The 19979-nt window shown below is 34.8% G+C and overlaps 1 protein-coding gene across 1 annotated transcript in view; it reads left to right on the top strand.

Annotated features, from left to right (window-relative positions):
- LOC145667450 (pancreatic lipase-related protein 2-like) overlaps window positions 1-19979 on the top strand; it is an 82369-nt gene that overhangs the window by 32555 nt on the left and 29835 nt on the right. Inside the window, exons 5-7 of the mRNA XM_081734931.1 lie at window positions 4414-4553; window positions 7248-7391; window positions 13485-13595. Of these exons, the coding sequence (XP_081591057.1) occupies window positions 4414-4553; window positions 7248-7391; window positions 13485-13595 (395 nt within the window). The remainder of the gene's footprint in view (window positions 1-4413; window positions 4554-7247; window positions 7392-13484; window positions 13596-19979) is intronic.

Consider the following 19979-nt stretch of genomic DNA (forward strand, 5'->3'; position numbering starts at 1 on the left):
CTCCGTTGGACACTTGAGGCAGAAAACCGTTCTAATACCAAACTAGCATATTTGGGGGAAGGGGGATGATTTGTGTTCACGGGTGTTAATGTCAGAAACAACCCTGTCCGTAACCAGAACACTAAGACGGAATAAGCTAACTTGGATTTACCTTAAATTCATAGTTTCTTAGTACATAAATACTATTATATGGAATATAATTTCCCTCGATAAGCTATATAGCAACAAAATATCTGAGATGAATTGAACAATTAGCATAGTTTAATGTGATTTTAACAGGCTTCTGAAAATTGATTACAAAATGAATATATCATGCTATCAAGTTAATATAAAGTAAGCGTGCCAGTAGAAGACATAATCATTTGGAACTTGAACGTTAAAAAAAAAAAAAAAAAAAAAAAAAAAAAAAAAAAAAAAAGGAAATAGCGGAGCAGCCAGATTTCCGTTTAGTCCTACAGCCAATTATTATTATTATTATTATTATTATTATTATTATTATTATTATTATTATTATTATTAGTCTATAAATGTATCTGTATATTTATACAAGATACTTGCAAAATCAAGTTTGGTATAGTTATTTGGAACAATATAGGAATAATTATTGGCAAACAAAATTGAGTCAGTCCAAAAATGTTTTATTTCGGTACGATGCCAAAAAAATGAATAGATATTACTACTCAGGTAGTTATGAATACTGGAATCAATTTTGGGGATTACAAGCATTAAGTGACAGGAGAACACTTACTGAAAGAGATTTTATTCAGGAAATACTAGACAATAGATTCATAGTGAATACTGCTTACATAATATAGGTATAAGACTACCAATGTATAATATGAGAAAAGGATCAACATTAGTTCCTGTAAATCCAAAATCTGTAATTTTAAGAAGAGTGTCCAATTCTTTTAATTGAGTATAATTTATATTTATCACTACAGAAGCATCAACTTTAAAGTTTGACAAATATCATTTGTAGTATTTTTGACCATGTATCCATTTTGAGACTAAAAATTTTTTGGTTTTAATTTGACAAGGAATTATTGTTTAATCCGATACTATTTTATTTTATCATTATTTTTAATTGTTTCAGTAGATAAGTTATAATATCGTATGCAATATGTGTTTATTTTTATCTGATAAGGTGCTTTATTTTTGCCATTAGGTGTTCGTGGCACAGAAATAAATATTATTATTATTATTATTATTATTATTATTATTATTATTATTATTATTATTATTATTATTATTATTATTATTATTATTATTATTATTATTATTATTATGCAATGAAATAAGTTATGAGAAATCCTTAACAACTTGTCTGTGAATGTGTATTTATCCATACAAAAGACTGAAAGTTTCAGTTAAGTTAAAGTTAATAGTAGGAGAAGCTGATCCTAACTGATAACCTCTTAGCTATTGGTCCGCAGCGAACCTTCTACTATCAGTATAGTATTATCCGTCTATAACTATCATAGCTTACTATACTCTGTTTCTTGTACGCCTATTTTTGCTTCTGCCATTATTTTTTATTATTTTTTACACACAAAATTTTACTATATAATTTCAATTTGGTATTATCTATCATTGTTATAGTTTCTACTCTTTTTTGTTTCTCCACGATTTTTTATATTTCAATTCTTTTTTATTCATTTTTGATCATTATACATATTTATGCTTTTATAAATGTCTCCTTTCAATAATCATGCCTTCTTTCTAGTGTACTCTTACCGACCAACCCATCCTATTATTTTTATCTCCTTCCTCTACTTTTGCTTTCAAACTCTTTCCACTCTTTCCACTCTTTCAAACTCTTTCCACACTATCACGTGATTGAGTTCCGTGATGACTTATTACTAAATCTTCTGAACGACTTTCCTAATATCTAATTTCTTTCTTTCTTTTTACATCTTTCCTTCTGTATTGGATGAATAATCTTATTTTTTTTATCCCTTCCCCCAACTTTCCAGCATTATTCGCAGAGTAGTTTTTATTTTCTTCCTTCATCCGTCCTCTATCTGCTGAATAATCTTTACATGTTTTTCTTCCTACATTTTCCATATATTGTCTGCTGAATAATCTTTTTTTATTCCTACATTTTTGCTTCATTATCTGTTGAATAACCTTTCTTCTTCCTACATCTTCCCTTCACTATCTATTGAATATTATTCAATTTTTTCCCTCCCATAATTGTCCCTCTTTATCCTCAGAATATTCTTCATGTTCTTCCTACATCTGTTATCCATCTGCTGAATAATCTTTAATTTTTTCTTCCCTCCTACATCTTCCCTTTACTGTCTGCTGAATAATCTATTTTATTCCTACATCTTTTCTTCACTATCTATTGAATAATCTTTTTTCTTCACCTACACCTTTCCTTCACTATCTACTGAATATTGTTCACTTTTTTCCTTCCCTCAACTTTCTTACATTATCCGCAGAATAATCTTTATTTTCTTCCTATCTGCTGAATAATCTTTAATTTGTTTCTTCCTTCCTAGATTCCCTTCACTATCTGCTAAAGCTTTCAGCGAAAGTTCTCCTTCGTTAATAGGTGAATGATAGGTGATTTTAATGTTACCTCCTGATTAACTTATTTTTCGTATCTTTTTTTATTTGTTCCAGTTACCTACTAGTGTATAGCACAAACAATGGTAACATGGGAAACTACACTATAAGTTATTCTTTAAGAAGCTTCAATAGGTAAGGAAGGGAAGAAGTAAAACAGAAAGATCAGCAGATAACAATAAAAGCATTATCATAGGGAAGACGTAAAACAGAAAGGTCAGCAGATAACAATAAAAGCATTATCATAGGGAAGAAGTAAAACAGAAAGATCAGCAGATAACAATAAAAGCATTATCATAGGGAAGAAGTAAAACAGAAAGGTCAGCAGATAACAATAAAAGCATTATCATAGGGAAGAAGTAAAACAGAAAGATCAGCAGATAACAATAAAAGCATTATCATAGGGAAGAAGTAAAACAGAAAGGTCAGCAGATAACAATAAAAGCATTATCATAGGGAAGAAGTAAAACAGAAAGGTCAGCAGATAACAATAAAAGCATTATCATAGGGAAGAAGTAAAACAGAAAGATCAGCAGATAACAATAAAAGCATTATCATCCAACTGAAACAAAGAACTTTCGCTGAAAACTAACAGATAATGACGTAGAAAGAAAGAAACAAAGTAAAGATTATTCATTTGGTAAACTAATAGTTCGTTGAGTTGATATTGAGTTTAACGTCCCTTTCAGCAGCGAGGCTATATGAGACGGGACCTACTGATTAACATAGAATCCGAACCACCTGAGCTCCCGCCAGGAATCAAACTCGGGTCTCCCACTAGTGATAGTTAGTAGGAAATCTTTTAGTTTTGCGTTCCATGATTATGCCGGCTAGGCTAGAGACGATGATGACGAGGAATGAATGAAGTGGTGGAATGAAGAAAGTGAGAGAAAACGGGAGAATCTCGAAAAAATCCACGAACACGGTGTTTGTCTACCACAAAGTTCACTTGGCGCGAGCTGGGATCGAACCGGAGGCACCCAAGGTGAACGCTCTATCACTGAGCCACCGGAGTCCCTGTAAAGTGATAATGTTACCAGATTGTAAATATATGACGTTTAGTGTTTGAAGATAAAACTATTTGGGTGCGTAGGTCTGCAGAAGAGCTAAGAAATATTTCATAAAAGAATTAAAATTTAGGAAAAAATTAACAAAATCAATAAATAAAGAAATAAATATTTTATAATAATGTTTAAAAAAAATAATACAAAAATTATATAAATTCTAGATGTATATTTATTTATTTTCATAATTATTACATATTTCCTACTTATTATTTGAAATTTTGAAATTTTATTTTATTTTTATTAATTTCTGATCGTTTATTTTTTTATTTTCTCTTCATTTCTTCTTCTTCCTGCACCACCTGTTCCATTAGTTTTATATTAAAATTCATCTAACTACAGCCTAGTAACACTATTGATGGTGCTGAATTCCAATGTACTGCGCACCTAGACGCTTCTCTTCCTACTCAATTTTTTTTCCTATCTATGTGATGAAGTACATTAACGAAAGAGCTCGTAATGTATAGTCTTGTGTTAAAAAAAAATTATTTGTTGGCTACCAACCTGTTTTTGAAAAGTTCAGTTTATTTAATCTACAGTTGGAATAATAATAATAATAAAAAAAAAAACAAATTTTGATTTTCGTTGGTAATTTGAGATCTACATTAAGAACCAAAATATTAGAATTTCCTACATATGGTTGTCAGACTTCGATCTTCTAAAACAAGGTGGGCAGGCAAGATATTTTGAACAATACTATACACTATTTCTAACATTATGTTTTTATTATTTTCTTGGTACATGTATATATAAAACACTTGTTCAATATGTTTTCCAGGTTAGCGAATTATTTAGTAGCGCAAGAAAAGCTTTCCGTTAAATCAATCTACGTCATTGGTCACAGTCTGGGAGCTCAAACAGCTTCGTACATCGGCAATGGAGTAGAAGCTCATCATGGGAAAATATTTAGAATAACAGGTGTTTCGTAGTTTCGTTACTTTTTTCTGTTCAATGTTGTGGCTACATTTATAAATACTGTATTATTATTTTAACAATAAGTTGAATTAAGTAGTTTGTTGTATTATTTGTAAATGTTATTAACATACAATTATTTACGTACAAGTTTTATCTTCTACTTTTAAAGATAGATAGATAGATATAGACTTTGTCTATTCATGTTTTAAAGTAGATCTAGTCTTTCTTTTAATAATTCCTTCTTTGAATACAAGTAGCTAAACGTATAGACGTCTGGAATGTCTTAAATTGAGTCGATAATACATTTGAGTTAGGAAATACGGATAAATCAGGGAATTTTGGAATATGTATGCAGATAAGAATTTTTACTCTCAAAATGTGGACATGTCCTCATAATTGCTGACGTATGGTAACCCTAAACATGTTAAATCGAACATATTCTGACTGTATCCGCTCTTGCTTCCTCGTAAGCTGTGGGTCTATGTTATAATGCTATCGTTATACACTCCTTTAACAACTCTCGTATATACAGCTGCTCAGCGAGACAGAATTCTTGGAAATTAAAAAACTGCGAAGTTCTTCTCTCACAAGTGTTTGAATGTGTGTGTGTGTGTGTTGGCCACATCCTTCTTCGCATAACCTAATTTGGAAGAAGAATTCGTCACAGCTTGGCTTTCTCCCCACCTCTGTACAAGCTGAATTGTGAAGCAACGGACTATATGTTATAATTTGCATATTTTGTGATAAATAGTAATTATTCATTTTACCATTTGTTTAAGTGTAATTAATATACTGTTAATAACGCAACAATCAATCAATAGTTCCTATGAGAGGAGCAATTACCTAAAAACTAAATGTTTTACAGGAAGTATTTTTTTTGTTATAAAACTATATTCCTACACGTCCATTGTGTGGGAAGAGAGTGGCACTCACACAGGGCGCGAGGAGTGGGACTCCAACGGCAAACCAAGATGGACAACTTTACATTACTTCCCACTTATTTTTTTTGTGTTTATTTTGTGATTATAGTAAAATATACATCCTATAATGAGTGTGATTCCTTCATAATGGTGCAACTAATGACTATGATATTTTTACTTAGAAATTAAGTTAAATCGTGCCTCAAAGGAAGTAAGGCACAGGTAGTGAAATTCTCAACGCAACACAAGAAACTCACGCAATTACTAGCTTCTCCATATAAATAATGGCCTACGAGAAAGTTTTTATTATTAAAATACTACGGAAAATCCCAATTATGAATAAAAGTGTGTGAAAAGATGGAATATAGTAATCTACGTTAAACAAAAAAGATCGTGGAACCAGAATGTGCGAGGAGTGAAATGATTTGAACGAACAGTGCATAAATTTCTTATTTCCAGTGAACAGTGTTTACGTTTTTCGGTCAACTAACTTCCGTAACCGTAATCACGCGTGCGGGAATTTTGTGTCTCGGTCGCGGATACGTACGAAAGAGGTCTAATCAGTTCATTCACAAAAATTTATTTCAGTGTTTGTAAAATGTGAAGTGTTTATTATTATTAAAAGGTTTGAAATATACGTATGAAATATGTATTCTGTGGGTGTTATTACACCAAGTAATATTACTGTGAGAAAGTGAAAGTGTGTATATCATGCAATGATATTTTATGTTATAGGTTAAATATTGTGCATGCATATATTTTATTATGTTTACAGCTTCTGCAGTGCCAAGTGATTGTTTTCAGTTGCAGAATACATGGTGTGGATTTACACCCAATGTCCCCCGAAGTCCTAACCGTAACACTGGGTAACCATCGTAAAGAACAATCAGCTGATTCGGGGGAGGTGAACACAGGAATATACCACGAACACGGTATTAACTTAATGCCAATAGTCCATGGTTCGAATCCCGACTTTCACCATTTTTTTTTTTCTTAGTTGGTTAATATATGTACTTGTGGGTTGGTATCATCCAGTCCAAGAGTCTGTTTTCTTTCATGAATCAGTACAAGGACGTTCAGGGATCAAACCCGATACCATTAAGTCTGTTGTCTCAAACAGTAACCCACAGGGAAAGAACCCAGGACCTACATAATGTCTTATTGTATTCACGATTTTTAAAGGATGGCTTTAAGTTCACAGAAACTACTAAATGTTAAAATAGGAAATCAAACATTTATGAGAAAAAAGATGTTATAAATTAGGGAATTAGGTTAAGTGTTATTAATTGTTTCTTCTTTTAAAACAAGTGTAGGAAATGAATAATACAGTTTTTTCTATCAGTTAAAATATAAAAAAATAAAGACAACGTTGGAAGTGAACTAGTTCAAAATATAGGTGAGCATTTCATGAATATGTTAGAAACAAAAAGGGAGAAAAGAACGATTTTTATACGTAATTAGAAAGAGAAAGAGAACCTGGTTGGAACATTGGCTGAGAAGAAACTCTATCATGAGAGGCGTGCTAGAGAGTATGGTGACAGCAAGAGCAGGAAGGGGGAAAGAGACAGCAGTTGAGGACGATATTAAAACAGGATATTCCTACCACAAGACAAAGGGTTAGCTGAAGATGTGGTGCATAGAAGCTTGTAAGTTAGTGGCAAGTAATCTGCCAATAATGGTAGAATACCAATAATGGTTATTATTATTATTTTATCAATCAGTACATTACAGAAATATACCATTAACCTCATATCTCGCGGTAACGTCTCATTTTCAGGATTAGATCCAGCCCAACCTGAATTTGAAGGAGCAGATACTTCAGTACGGTTAGATAAATCAGATGCAGACTTTGTGGATGTCATTCATACCAATGGAAAACCATTCATACCATTTTTTGGTTTCGGCATAATGGGCGCAGCTGGTAAATGTAAATTTTATTCTTAATGATAATAAACAATAGCGTATACATTTTATAAACTTGGATTTAAAAAAAAAAATATGCATGATGAAGTACTGTGATTGATTCTGGCAGAATTATTAGCTAATTAGAATATTTCTTGAAGCTCAAACTGGGTATAAATAAGACTTAGTAAATCAGAATTTTACATTAGATCAGGATCTTCGAAGAAGTTTACATCTAGATCGACGTAACTATTATCAAGTATTAAATAAATCACACGACAAAGAAGATTATACAGGGTGCGGCAGAACCGACTAAGCAGTTTCTATCAATTACCTGCGAGAGCTGTGGTGGAGGTAGGCAGTTGCACGTAGTCTGCCTTTGTTCAGTCGTGTACCCCATTTCAGTAGCTAATATGATCTGGACCGGTGCACATCGTGGTTTTGCCATTCGCGCTTATTATCAAAACAACAGATCTGTGATCGCTACACAACGAGCTTTTTTGAGGAAGGATTGTCCGTGACAGTGAATTCCACACGTTATGTTTCAATGTTGAAAAATTTTCTGCAACCCAGAATGAACGAGATTGTTGAAGAACATGGACTGGGGGACTTGTGGTTCCAACAGGATGGAGCTACTGCTCACACAGCTCAAATTCCACTTGATGTTTGAGAGAAATGTTTCCGGGACGCCTCGTCTCTTTGAGGGGTGATGTCGAGTAGCCTGCGCGGTCATCAGATTTGAGCATTTGTAACTACTTTCGTTGGGGATATCTGAAGGAAAAGGCTTTCAAAAGCCGCCCTCACACCCTACCACAGTTAAAACAGCGGATTATTGACGAAGTGAATGCCATACCTCGCGATATGTGTGTAAGAGCTGATCGAAACTTCAGGGATCGTCTACAACAATGTATTGATGCTAACGGCCGCCATCTTAAGGACATTATTTTCAAAACTAAATGAATGTAAAATGGTATATTGTACTAATTTAGAAAATAAAAACATTTTTTCTCTATATATCCAGATTTACTTTTTATTGCTCCTTAAAACTGCTTAGTTGGTTCTGCTGCACCCTGTATATTACAAAAATCAATTTTTGAAAGTGCAGACAAAGGTAATACATATAGTTTATATGTAACTTCTCTGCAATTACAGTTAGGATTTTTTTTTTTTGTAAAGAAAAGGAAGACTTTATCATATGATCTTACGGTCATTGCAAATTAATAAAATTTGCTTAGATTTAAAAAGAATTTAGTACGCAAACCAGCTAAACATGATTACAGAGTGTTGTTTTAAGGTTAAGTATGGGTAACCTTTTTAGACTTTACTGTTATATACATAAGTATATTAAGTATATAGTTATTGATTCGACTACTGGCTCTACTGCCATTACTACGACAAGAATAATAACAAGAATTACTACTACTGTTACTTATTATCATTATTATTATTATTGATTTATCTCGGTTTAAACCGATTTCAGCTTAATAAACTGACGGCCGTCTTTGGCAAGAGCAAATTATTTGAAGTTTTTCTTCTTCAAACAATTTCATAACCATATGACAGGTGTCTAGGATTACTGATCTTTGTGGGTTTGTTAAGAGATGTTTTGCGTTTATCTGTTCCAATTGTGTCACAGTAGTTTTAGAGACAATGGCTGGAGCCGAGACAAAAAGCACGAAAATTCTCATTTTGTTTGCGAGACGAGACTAAAGATTTCGAGTCTAACACTGGTTTACCCAGTTCTTAGATATCAGTCACTGTTTATAGTGATATATGATTCACAAAACACTGGTTCACTCAATTCTTAGATGTCAGTCACTGTTTATAATGAGATATGGTTCACAAAACACTAGTTCACACAATTCTTAGATAACAGTTACTGTTTATAGTGAGATATAATTCGCAAAATACTGGTTCATCCAATTCTTAGATATCAGTCACTGTTTATAGTGATATATCATTCAGAAAACACTGGTTGACCCGATTCTTAAATATCAGTTACTGTTTATAGTGATATATGGTTCACAAGACACAGGTTCATCCAATTCTTAGATATCAGTCACTGTTTAAAGTGCTATATGATTCAGAAAACACTGGTTCACCCAATTCTTAGATAACAGTTACTGTTTATAGTGAGATATAATTCTCAAAACACTGGTTCACCCAATTCTTAGATATCAGTCACTATTTATAGTGATATATGATTAAGAAAACACTGGTTGACCCAATTCTTAGATAACAGTTACTGTTTATAGTGAGATATAATTCACAAAACACTGGTTCACCCAATTCTTAGATATCAGTCACTGTTTATAGTGATATATGATTAAGAAAACACTGGTTGACCCAATTCTTAGATAACAGACCCTGTTTATAGTGAGATATAATTCACAAAACACTGGTTCACCCAATTCTTAGATATCAGTCACTGTTTATAGTGAAATATGGTTCACAAAACACTGGTTCACTCAATTCTTAGATATCAGTCACTGTTTATAGTGATATATGTTTCACAAAACACTGGTTCACTCAATTCCTAGATATGAGTCATTATTTATAGTGATATATGATTCACAAAACACTGGTTCACCCAATTCTTAGATATCAGTCACTATTTATAGTGATATATGATTCACAAAACACTAGTTGACCCAATTCTTAGATAACAGTTACTGTTTATAGTGAGATATAATTCTCAAAACACTGGTTCACCCAATTCTTAGATATCAGTCACTGTTTATAGCGATATATGATTCAGAACACACTGGTTGACCCAATTCTTAGATAACAGTTAGTGTTATAGTGAGATATAATTCACAAAACACTGGTTCACCCAATTCTTAGATATCAGTCATTGTTTATAGTGAGATATAATTCTCAAAACACTGGTTGACCCAATTCTTAGATATCAGTCACTGTTTATAGTGATATATGGTTCACAAAACACTGGTTCATCCAATTCTTAGATATCAGTCACTGTTTATAGTGATATATGATTCAGAAAACACTGGTTCATCCAATTCTTAGATATCAGTCACTGTTTATAGTGATATATGATTCAGAAAACACTGGTTCATCTAATTCTTAGATATCAGTCATTGTTTATAGTGATATATGGTTCACAAAGCCCTGGTTCATCCAATTCTTATATATCAGTCACTGTTTATAGTGATATATGATTCACAGTAAGAAAAGTCTAAAGTGATAAGATAAGATGATTGTACGAACACAATGAAGACCATTTATCACCTTTTAAAGATACACAAATCATAACACAATATACTTTTAATAACAAACTTCATTTAAAGGTTGTTATATTACAACCTTTCTTGAACATCTCGTGACACAGAAGGATTCTAATAATTTCTCGATGAAATTAAGAAAAAAATGAGGGCATTAGTTTTGTATATTAATTTGCAAAATAAGCTTTCCAAAAATCAAGATGAAAGGATCGGGACGAGACAATTCTATTTTTCATCTCTATAACTAGAAATGATATTTTGCAGAAAATGTGGGCGGAGTTAATGCTTGACGAACAGTACCTAGTCATATTGAATATTGACCCAAATTTTGAGGCAGGGTGTATATTCAGTTCTAAAGGTCGCAGTCAATCCGCCTGTGTAAGAGAGTGGAGTGGGTCATTGTGAGTTGAGCTGTCATAAAGAAAGTGTGTTTGTAAAGGTGTAACTATGGAGTGGATCGATTACAAAAATCGTGTGGCAGAAATAGCTCTTCATAAATTGTGTTAATCAGCCCCGTGATATTCACAACACTTTAAAAGTTGAATATTAGCAAATCTTTCGTGTATTGAACCATCAAGCAATTCATGGAGTCTGAGACAGTTGGTGATTGCACAAGGCAAGGCCGCCCAAGCAGAGTAAGAACTAAAAAGTTAATGCAACCAATGGCGGCTCGTATTGAGAGAAATCCTGTAACGAAAGCAGTCAGTGCTTTCTCGTGAGCTGAACATTTCCAAAATGTCAATGTCTCGTGTATTAAGAAGTGACTTGGGTTGAAGGCTTACCGGCGAAGTACAGGTCACTTCCTCAATACATGTCAAAAAGAGCAGAGGGTGATTAAAGCAAAACGCCTATTGCAGCTTTACGCAAAAAATGGACACAGGAGAATTCTTTTCAGAGATGAAAAGATATTCAACATTGAGGAAGCTTTCAATCGACAAATTGACCAAGTATATGCTTGAATTTCCCAGGAATCTCGGGAGAAAACCCTAAAGATCCATAGGAGTCATCATCCGACATCAGTCAAGGTTTGGTGGGGAGTGGCGTATGATGGCACCACCAAGCTGCATTTTTGTGGAAAAAGGGATGAAAGCGTCAGCCACAGTATACGAAAATACTGTTCTGAACCCTGTTGTGAAGCTTTTGAGTAACATTTTGTTCAGGAAACAACATTGGACCTTCTAACAGGATTCCGTACCAGCCCGCAATGAACACTCCATCCAGGAGTGGCTGATTAGAAATGCCTCAGCCTTCATTGCTCTAGATGATTCGCCTGCTATCAGCCCTGACCTCAACCCGTTGGACTACAAGTTGTGGTCAGTGCTTGAGGGCATGGTCTGTAAGAAGAGATATACCACTATTGACAGTCTGAAACTTTCCCTGATGAAGGCAGTGGCGGGTTTCCCTATAGAGACAGAGCATAATTTTATAGATGAGTGGACGCAGAGACTTAAGGACTGTGTGAAAGCCAGCGGCAACCAATTTTAAAAGTAATTGGTGCTCTGTGCTCGTTAGATCTGTTAAGTAATCTATACATTAAGGATATTAAAGTATCTTTAACGCTTTCGTAATAATTCACTTCCAATATTGTGTCAGAATTTATGGTACGACTAATCACATGCACATCTGAGAGAAAATCATACATACTATAAAACGGTAAATAAAGCATTTGTACTCAAACTACATTTACTATTTCAATGAACTATACCTAACTGGAACGGTGTTGCACATAGTAAGGAAAATATGGAAGACATCAAACAACACAGGATCGAGACTAATCTATATATCGGCGTATAAAACTCATTTCTTTTTAGGACTTATTATCAAAGGAAAAAGAAGTACATGTACGTTTTATACGCTGGCAAATACGATACATCAGTTTTGATTATTGAATACCATTACTGATTGAAAGTTGGAAGATAAATATGTAATAGTCTCAATAATTCTGTATTATACTCTAATACTGTGTTCTGTACTGTGTTCATAGGCGGATCCAGGTAGAACGCGAAGGGTCAGCCGACCCCCTTGCAGCGATATAGGCACTGGTGCTGCAAAAGCCCGGCGAAAGAGGGAAAAATTGAGAAATTTTCACCTCCCTCTCCCACCACCACTTCCCAAGGAGTGTGTCCTGGATTCGCCCCTGACTATACTGTAGTTTCCCACAACAACTTAACATGATGAATTATGAATGTAACTGGGAACAAACCCTTGACTTCCTCAAATTGCCGTTGATGTAATAAATACTATCTTCGATCCAATTAGGGTGGGTGTCACGGTGCCTTTGGGGGCAGGGCTTACCTCTGGTGCATGGGGTCCTTAGTTCGAACCCTGCCCAAGTGAGTTTGTGGTGGACAACATCGTGTCCGTAGGTTTTCTCGGGGTTCTCCTGTTTCCTCCCACTTTCTCATTCCAACAAGTCTTCCATTATCATTCACTTGCCTTAATTATCGTCTCCCTTAGCATAAAGGGCATAATCGTGGGGACGTTAAACTGAAATATATCATTTCATTTCCAATTAGCGGGGGCTTCAAGTTTGTCCGCGGAACGTTAATGTTCATCTAAAAGGCCTAGTTTCTTTGATTTGAGTTTAGCGTCCCTTTCAACAGTGAGGCTATATGAGACATGGATCTACAGCTTAACGTGGGATCCAAACCACATGAGCTCTACAGGGAATCGAACCCGGGTTTCCCACGCCCAAGGCACGTACGATAACCGCTTAGCTACGAGGGAATTCACTAAAAGGCCTAGCTACACTATTTCTTGCGAGAGCTGAAAATAGAAGTAAAATTATAGTAAACTGTATTTGTAATAAACTGTATTTTTAATCTCTTTTTTTTTTTTTTTTTTTTTTTTTTTTTTTTTTTTTTTTTTAGGACACGTAGACTTTTATATGAATGGTGGAAAAATACAACCCGGTTGCGCTACCCATATATCAATTCCACATGTCAATAGTCTAAAAGATTTTTTATTGCTTCCAATTTCAGGTAAGAAAATGCAACTGTTTCTTAATAGTGAAAAATAAATAAATAAAACATAATAAAATTGAAAAAAAAAAAGCTTATTTGCAGCCTAACTATCTTCTGTGTCACAAATATTGACGCATGGTAAATGCAAGAAATATCAATATGAATGAGTAATGTACAGAATCTAGGTACATTAAGCTGGGATTTTTTTTTTTTTTTAAGTTGATTGAGCACTGCGTTAATCTAACATCATAGTGATCATACCCAAAACTGCCGTTAATACCTTTAATTTTGTAAACTGAACTTATATTACGTCTATTCTAGTTTCTAGTAGAATACCTGAAGATCACAATAGTGTTTTCCAACGGCTAACGAAATACAAGCGAAATTTTATACCAAAACCGCAATGTTTTTGTATCTGTTTCTCAAATGGTATGGTATTGTAAAAAGACATGACAAGATGTATAACTTCCATGCATTGGATTAGGTGCTTAGGTAACCAAAATGACACCATGGATATGTTGTGTTGCATAACCCACTTCTTGGCACCCGAAGAGATATCAGTTTGAAAATCAATCAAGATAGCCAGTCCCTGATGGAACATAGAATTTAATACAAATACTGAATGTTGTAAAAGGCACTCTTTTAGTTGTAGAATCTGCTACAGAAAAGCAACATTGGTACGTGAATAGAAAGCTTTTTAAAAAATGACTGAAAGAAAAAGCGAAAGCGTCCGCCCCCACCTCCTGTAAAATTCGGATGTATATATATTGTCGTTAGTAGGTATATATGTGTTGTTAGGAAGTCCTGACGATTGCATCATCTCCACTTGGGCATTAGTACGGACTAAAAGAAAGCGGCAGTTTGTATGTTTTCGTAGTAAATACTACAAATTGAAGTATGGCTACCTAAAAACAAAACAATTTTCTGCTTTGTCAATTTATGAAATAAAAGCCAAATTCTGACCAAAGCATATACTGTTTAATGAATCAAATCGTTACAGTTTCGGCAAAGTATCTTTGTTTTCATCAGACACATTATCTTGTCTGATGAAAACAAAAATACCTTGCCGAAACTGTAGCGATATTATTTATTAAATAGTATATGCTTTGGTCAGAATTTGGCTTTTATTTTACACAAGAAGTTTCAAAGCAAGAGTGAGTGGTATTGTGTCAATTTCTGTGGTTTTTAAAACATTTTGTTTGCTATTACTTGTTTAATAAACAAATAAATAAAGATATGCTAAATATGCTTATGCAAGGTAGGTAAGATAGATGTAGAACAAGAGTCAGAAGCACGTGTGCAATAACAGAAGAATTCACAGTAAAAGTGGGACTTTATAAGGGATCTCGTCAATCCATACCTTTTTGCAGTTGCAATGGACGAGTTTACAAAGGATATACATGAGTTAGAACCTTGGAATATGCTATTTGCGGACCACATCGTGCTGGTCGGTGAAACCAAAGAAGCACTACAAAATAAATTGGAGAGGAGAATTGGATAGAAATTGTCTTATAATTAGTAAAAACCAGACAGTATATCTACATTGCCCATTCAGCAGACAATCGAAAATACGACTGGACGGAGAAGAGGTGGCAATGACGAGGAAATCAACTACTTGGGATCAATACTACAGAAAAATGAAGGAATAGAATATGTAAACAGCCGAATTAGCAGCCGTTGGACAAAATGGAGAGAAGAGACAAAAGTATTGTATGACCGTAGGATATCATTACGCCTTAAAGAAAGAGTTTACAAAACAGTAGTGAGATCTGTCATATTATAGGGAGCAGAATATTAGATGACGAAGAAGAGAGAGGAACTGAAGTTGCATGTTGCAGAGATGATGCTGCGGTGGATGTGTGGCGTGACGCGGAAGGACAAAATTAAGAATGAAATGATCCGAGGAATAGAAAAGATAAGACTAGTAGCAGAAAAGCTACAAGACTTCAATGGTTTGGGTATTTAAGAAAAAGACCTTTGGAATACGTAGTTCATCGAGTGGATGCTATAGAACTGAATGGGAGAATGAGTGTGAGGCTGACCAAAGAAGAAGCGAGGAGATTGTGTGAAGAATGACATGGTGCTGTGTGATGTCACAATGGATATGACACAAGACAGAAACAGGTGGAGGACAGCGATCCGGAAAGCCGATCCAGCTAACTGGGAAAAAGGTTTTGAAGAAGGAATAAAGGTGTGCTAAATAACCCTTACCTATATAGTTCTAGTATTAATCAAGTCTAACGGGAATGGAGAATAGTGGAAACTCCATAACGAAGATCTACATAATGTATATGGTTTACTAAACATTGTTTGCGTCATCAAGTCTAGGAGGCCCAGGTGGGCAGGTCATGTAGCTAGGATGAAAGAAAGTAGAAACGCTTTCAAAGTCTTGACAGGAAGACCAATCGGAGAACGACTATTAGGGAAACCTAGAAGCAGATTGGAAGACAATATGAAGATGGATTTCGCAGAAATAGGAATATAAAGTAGAAACTGGATCCAGTTGGCTAAGGACAGAAGTCAGTGGAATGCCTTTGTGAACGCGGCATTGAACCTTCGGGTTCCATAGGCCATAGAGTGAGTTAATTTTTTTAGTACCATGAAAGAGAAGAGGCAGGTGCTGCACATCGGAAGCATTGAGAAAAGAAAAAAAGAAAAAAATAAGAAAAACAATAGGGTGCTTACCACTAATACACACTAAACGTGACGTCTCTACCGTTTTCCCGAACGAACTTCTTGTAACTGACGTACACTTCTTTACTTTTCTCCAGTACCTTATAATAATATCTTATTATACGTAGAAGTGCAGTAAACATATTTTCTTGATGTACCCTCCACAAATAGCGAAACCCCTTTAGAATTTTACGTCTAACACCACCGGAGATATTGTTATCTAACCTGCTGTGGATTCAAATGAGACACATTTTTGAATTGCCGTATTTTGTTTACTTGCACATGAAAAGTAACAGTTTTTGTACTGATACCACAACAGACAATCTACAATCATATGAAATCAGTTAATGATAGAAAGATTACCTTGATTAGCAGCCACTCTGACTTTTGGACCCAGATTCCCCCATCAGCTGTTCGAAGTAGTTTGCACTGAGTTGACGTATTATTTTTAGGGCTCGTTTTTCCAAACAATATATATTTTTTTGGTTTATATGGTGGATGGAATATTTTTGCTTCAATTCTCAGTGGGACGGATTTAGTGAGTTGCGCTCTTTGTGCAAAAACTTCACTTCCTCCCGGTCCAGCAGCTGCTGCGTCCCTATTGCATAGTAAGAAGAAAATAAATCAGGCGAAGAGATGTAATCACCATTCGGATTCATACTTCAGATCATTACTAATAATACTACCCAGATAAAGAAAACTAGTCACCTGTTCTATTTTCTCCTGTTCTACTTCTATATTTGACACCGACTCCTTCGTTCCAAACCTAGTAGCCTCCTACTAGAACTAGCTAATTTCGAACTAAGCGGATTTTCCTTATATGAAGTTCAGAAGTTAAAACCAACTATTAATCAACTACAAGCTCAGAACAAATATCTAAATTTTCAAATCCAGGAGAAAGAGAGAATTTTAAATTAACCTTCTTAGTGACCTTTGGCTCGACCACCGCTAATTTGGACGTAATTACCAAACACGAATTATACAAAATAAAAATTATCATATTATAAATATATGAAATACGTATATAACAATGGTTTCCTTGCCGAGACGCCATAACTCCGCACTCAAACTTTAAATTTCGCTAGCTGGATTATCTCTGGCATTTATGAATTGCACCCATCTCCTTGTGAAAAGCGCCAAATATTTGAAATTTGTAAATCCCAGGTACAGACACAGTAGTAATGGGGTTACTTCAGGAAACTTTTTGGCCCCTGGGTCCCTGCCTCAGGACCCATGGTCCCTGGCCAGGGTCAATGACCTAGGGGTACATAGGACCACCCTCTCTAAATTTTGGCAGGGGTACCATGGCCCACCCCCTAAATTTTGGCAGGGGTACATAGGACCACCCCCCTTAAATTTTGGAAATTGCCAAATCTAAAAATTTGGTATGGTAGCCTAGGACCATAGTATGTACCTCTATCAGTATTGGGGGTCTATGTCGTTCCCTTTCATGGGTAAAAAATTGCCAAAAAGTCAAATTTCGGAGGTTTTGACCTAATTTATCCCCTTGGATGAGGTGTTATTACCCTATATGGTTATATGGGCGTATACAGGGGTCCATTCCCTTTCATAAGACATGGGTATATTAATGCACCCCTTGAAAAATTTGGGAGGGGTACCTTGGCCCACCCCTTAAATTTTGGAAATTGACCAATTTAAACATTGGGTATTATAGTACAGGACCCTAATATGTATTATGATAAATTTGGATGGTCCACCTCGTTCCCTTTTAGGGGTACAAAATTGCCAAAGTATAAACGTAAGCAATACGTAGTACCACGTGTTTGGTTTTGACCTAATTTATCCCCTTGGATGAGGTCCTATTACCTTATATGTTTATATGAGCGTATACAGGAGTCTATTACCTTTCATAAGACATGGGTATATTGGTGCACCCCTTTAAAAATTTGGGAGGGGTACCTTAGCCCACCCCTTCAATTTTAGAAATTGCCCAATTTAAACATTTGGTATAATAGTATAGAATCCTAGTATGTATCACTATAAATTTAGGTGGTCCACCTCGTTCCCTTTCATGGGTACACAATTGCCAAATTTTAGTACAACCACGTGTTTGGTCTTTTGACCTAATTTATCACCTTTGATGAGGTGTTATTATTCTATATCTTTATATGGGCGTATACAGGGGTTCATTACCTTTCATAAGACATGGGTATATTAATGCACCCCTTGAAAAATTTGGGAGGGGTACCTTGGACCACCCTTTAATTTTGGAAATTGCCCAATTTAAACATTTGGTATAATAGTATAGGACCCTAATATATATTACTATAACCTCGTTCTTTTTTAGGGGTACAAAGTTGCCAAATATAAACGTAAGCAATACGTTGTACCACGTGTTTCGTTTTTTACCTAATTTATTCCATTGGATGAGGTCCTATTACCTTATATGGTTATATGGTCACGTATGGGGATTCATTTCCTATCATAAGACATAGGTACATTTGTGTACCCGTTTAAATTTTTGGGAGGTGTACTTTGACCCACCCCTTTAATTTTGGAAATTGTCTCTTTTATATGTTTGGTATTATAGTATAGGACCCTAATATAAATTACTATAAATTTTGGTGGTTTACCTCATTTCCTTTCACGGGTACGAAATTGCCAAATTTTAGTACAACCACGTGTTTGGTTTTGGCTCAATTTATCCCCTTGGATGAGGTCCTATTACCTTATATGGTTATATGGTCATGTATATATTGGTCCATTTCCTATTATAAGACATGGGTACATTGATGCACCCCTTAAATTTTTGGAAGGTGTACCATGGCCAACCCCCTTAAATTTTGGAAATTTTCCAATTTGAGCATTCGGTATCATAGTACATGCCTCAACATGTATCATGATAAATTTGGCTGGTCCACCTTGTTCCCTTTCATGGATAAAAATTGCCAAAATATAAACATAAGCAATATGTTGTACCACGTGTTTGGTTTTTGGCCCAATTTATCCCGTTTGATGCGGTCTTATAACCGTATATGGTTATATGGCCATGTATCTAGGTTCATTTCCTATCATAAGAGATGGGTACATTGATGCACCCTTTAAAATTTGGCAGTGGTATCTTGGCTCATCCACTCAGTTTTAGAAATTGTTTAATATAAGCATTTGGTATCTTCGTACAGGTCTTCAATATGTACCACTATAAATTTGGATGGTCCACATCGTTCCCTTTCATGGGTAAAGAACTACCAAAAATCAAATTTCGGAGGTTATTGACCCCTATTTAATACGTTATATGGTTTATTACCTCTATATGTTTACGTTCTCTTTTAAATTTGGGAATTATCAAATAACAAAATTCGGTAAACGTTTTCTAGGACCCATTGGTATTCCTCTTATGGCCAAATATTCAAAATTTAAAGGTTATTGACCGGCTTTATTATTGAATAAGTACAGGATTTATTACTTTTTCATAAGACACAGGTGTATTTGTGTACCAATCTTAAATTTTGGGAGGGGTACATTTCTTATTGTCATATCAATAATTGGTAATTGTTCTTTGGGTAAATCATTGTGAAATATTAGTATGATCACGTGATCAGTTATTGACCTATGATGGGATTAGGAGTCCAGGACATTGGTACATTTAAACTTTGTAGGATAATTTGAGAATGCATCATTGGTATTGATTATTACAGCCAAATATAAACGTAAGCAATACGATGTACCACGTGATTGACCTTGATGAGGTAGTGTACAGGGATACAT

The sequence above is a fragment of the Thermobia domestica genome, chromosome 13, assembly GCF_964235325.1.
Source record: "Thermobia domestica chromosome 13, izTheDome1.hap1.1, whole genome shotgun sequence".
Classification (NCBI taxonomy): Eukaryota; Metazoa; Arthropoda; class Insecta; order Zygentoma; family Lepismatidae; genus Thermobia; species Thermobia domestica.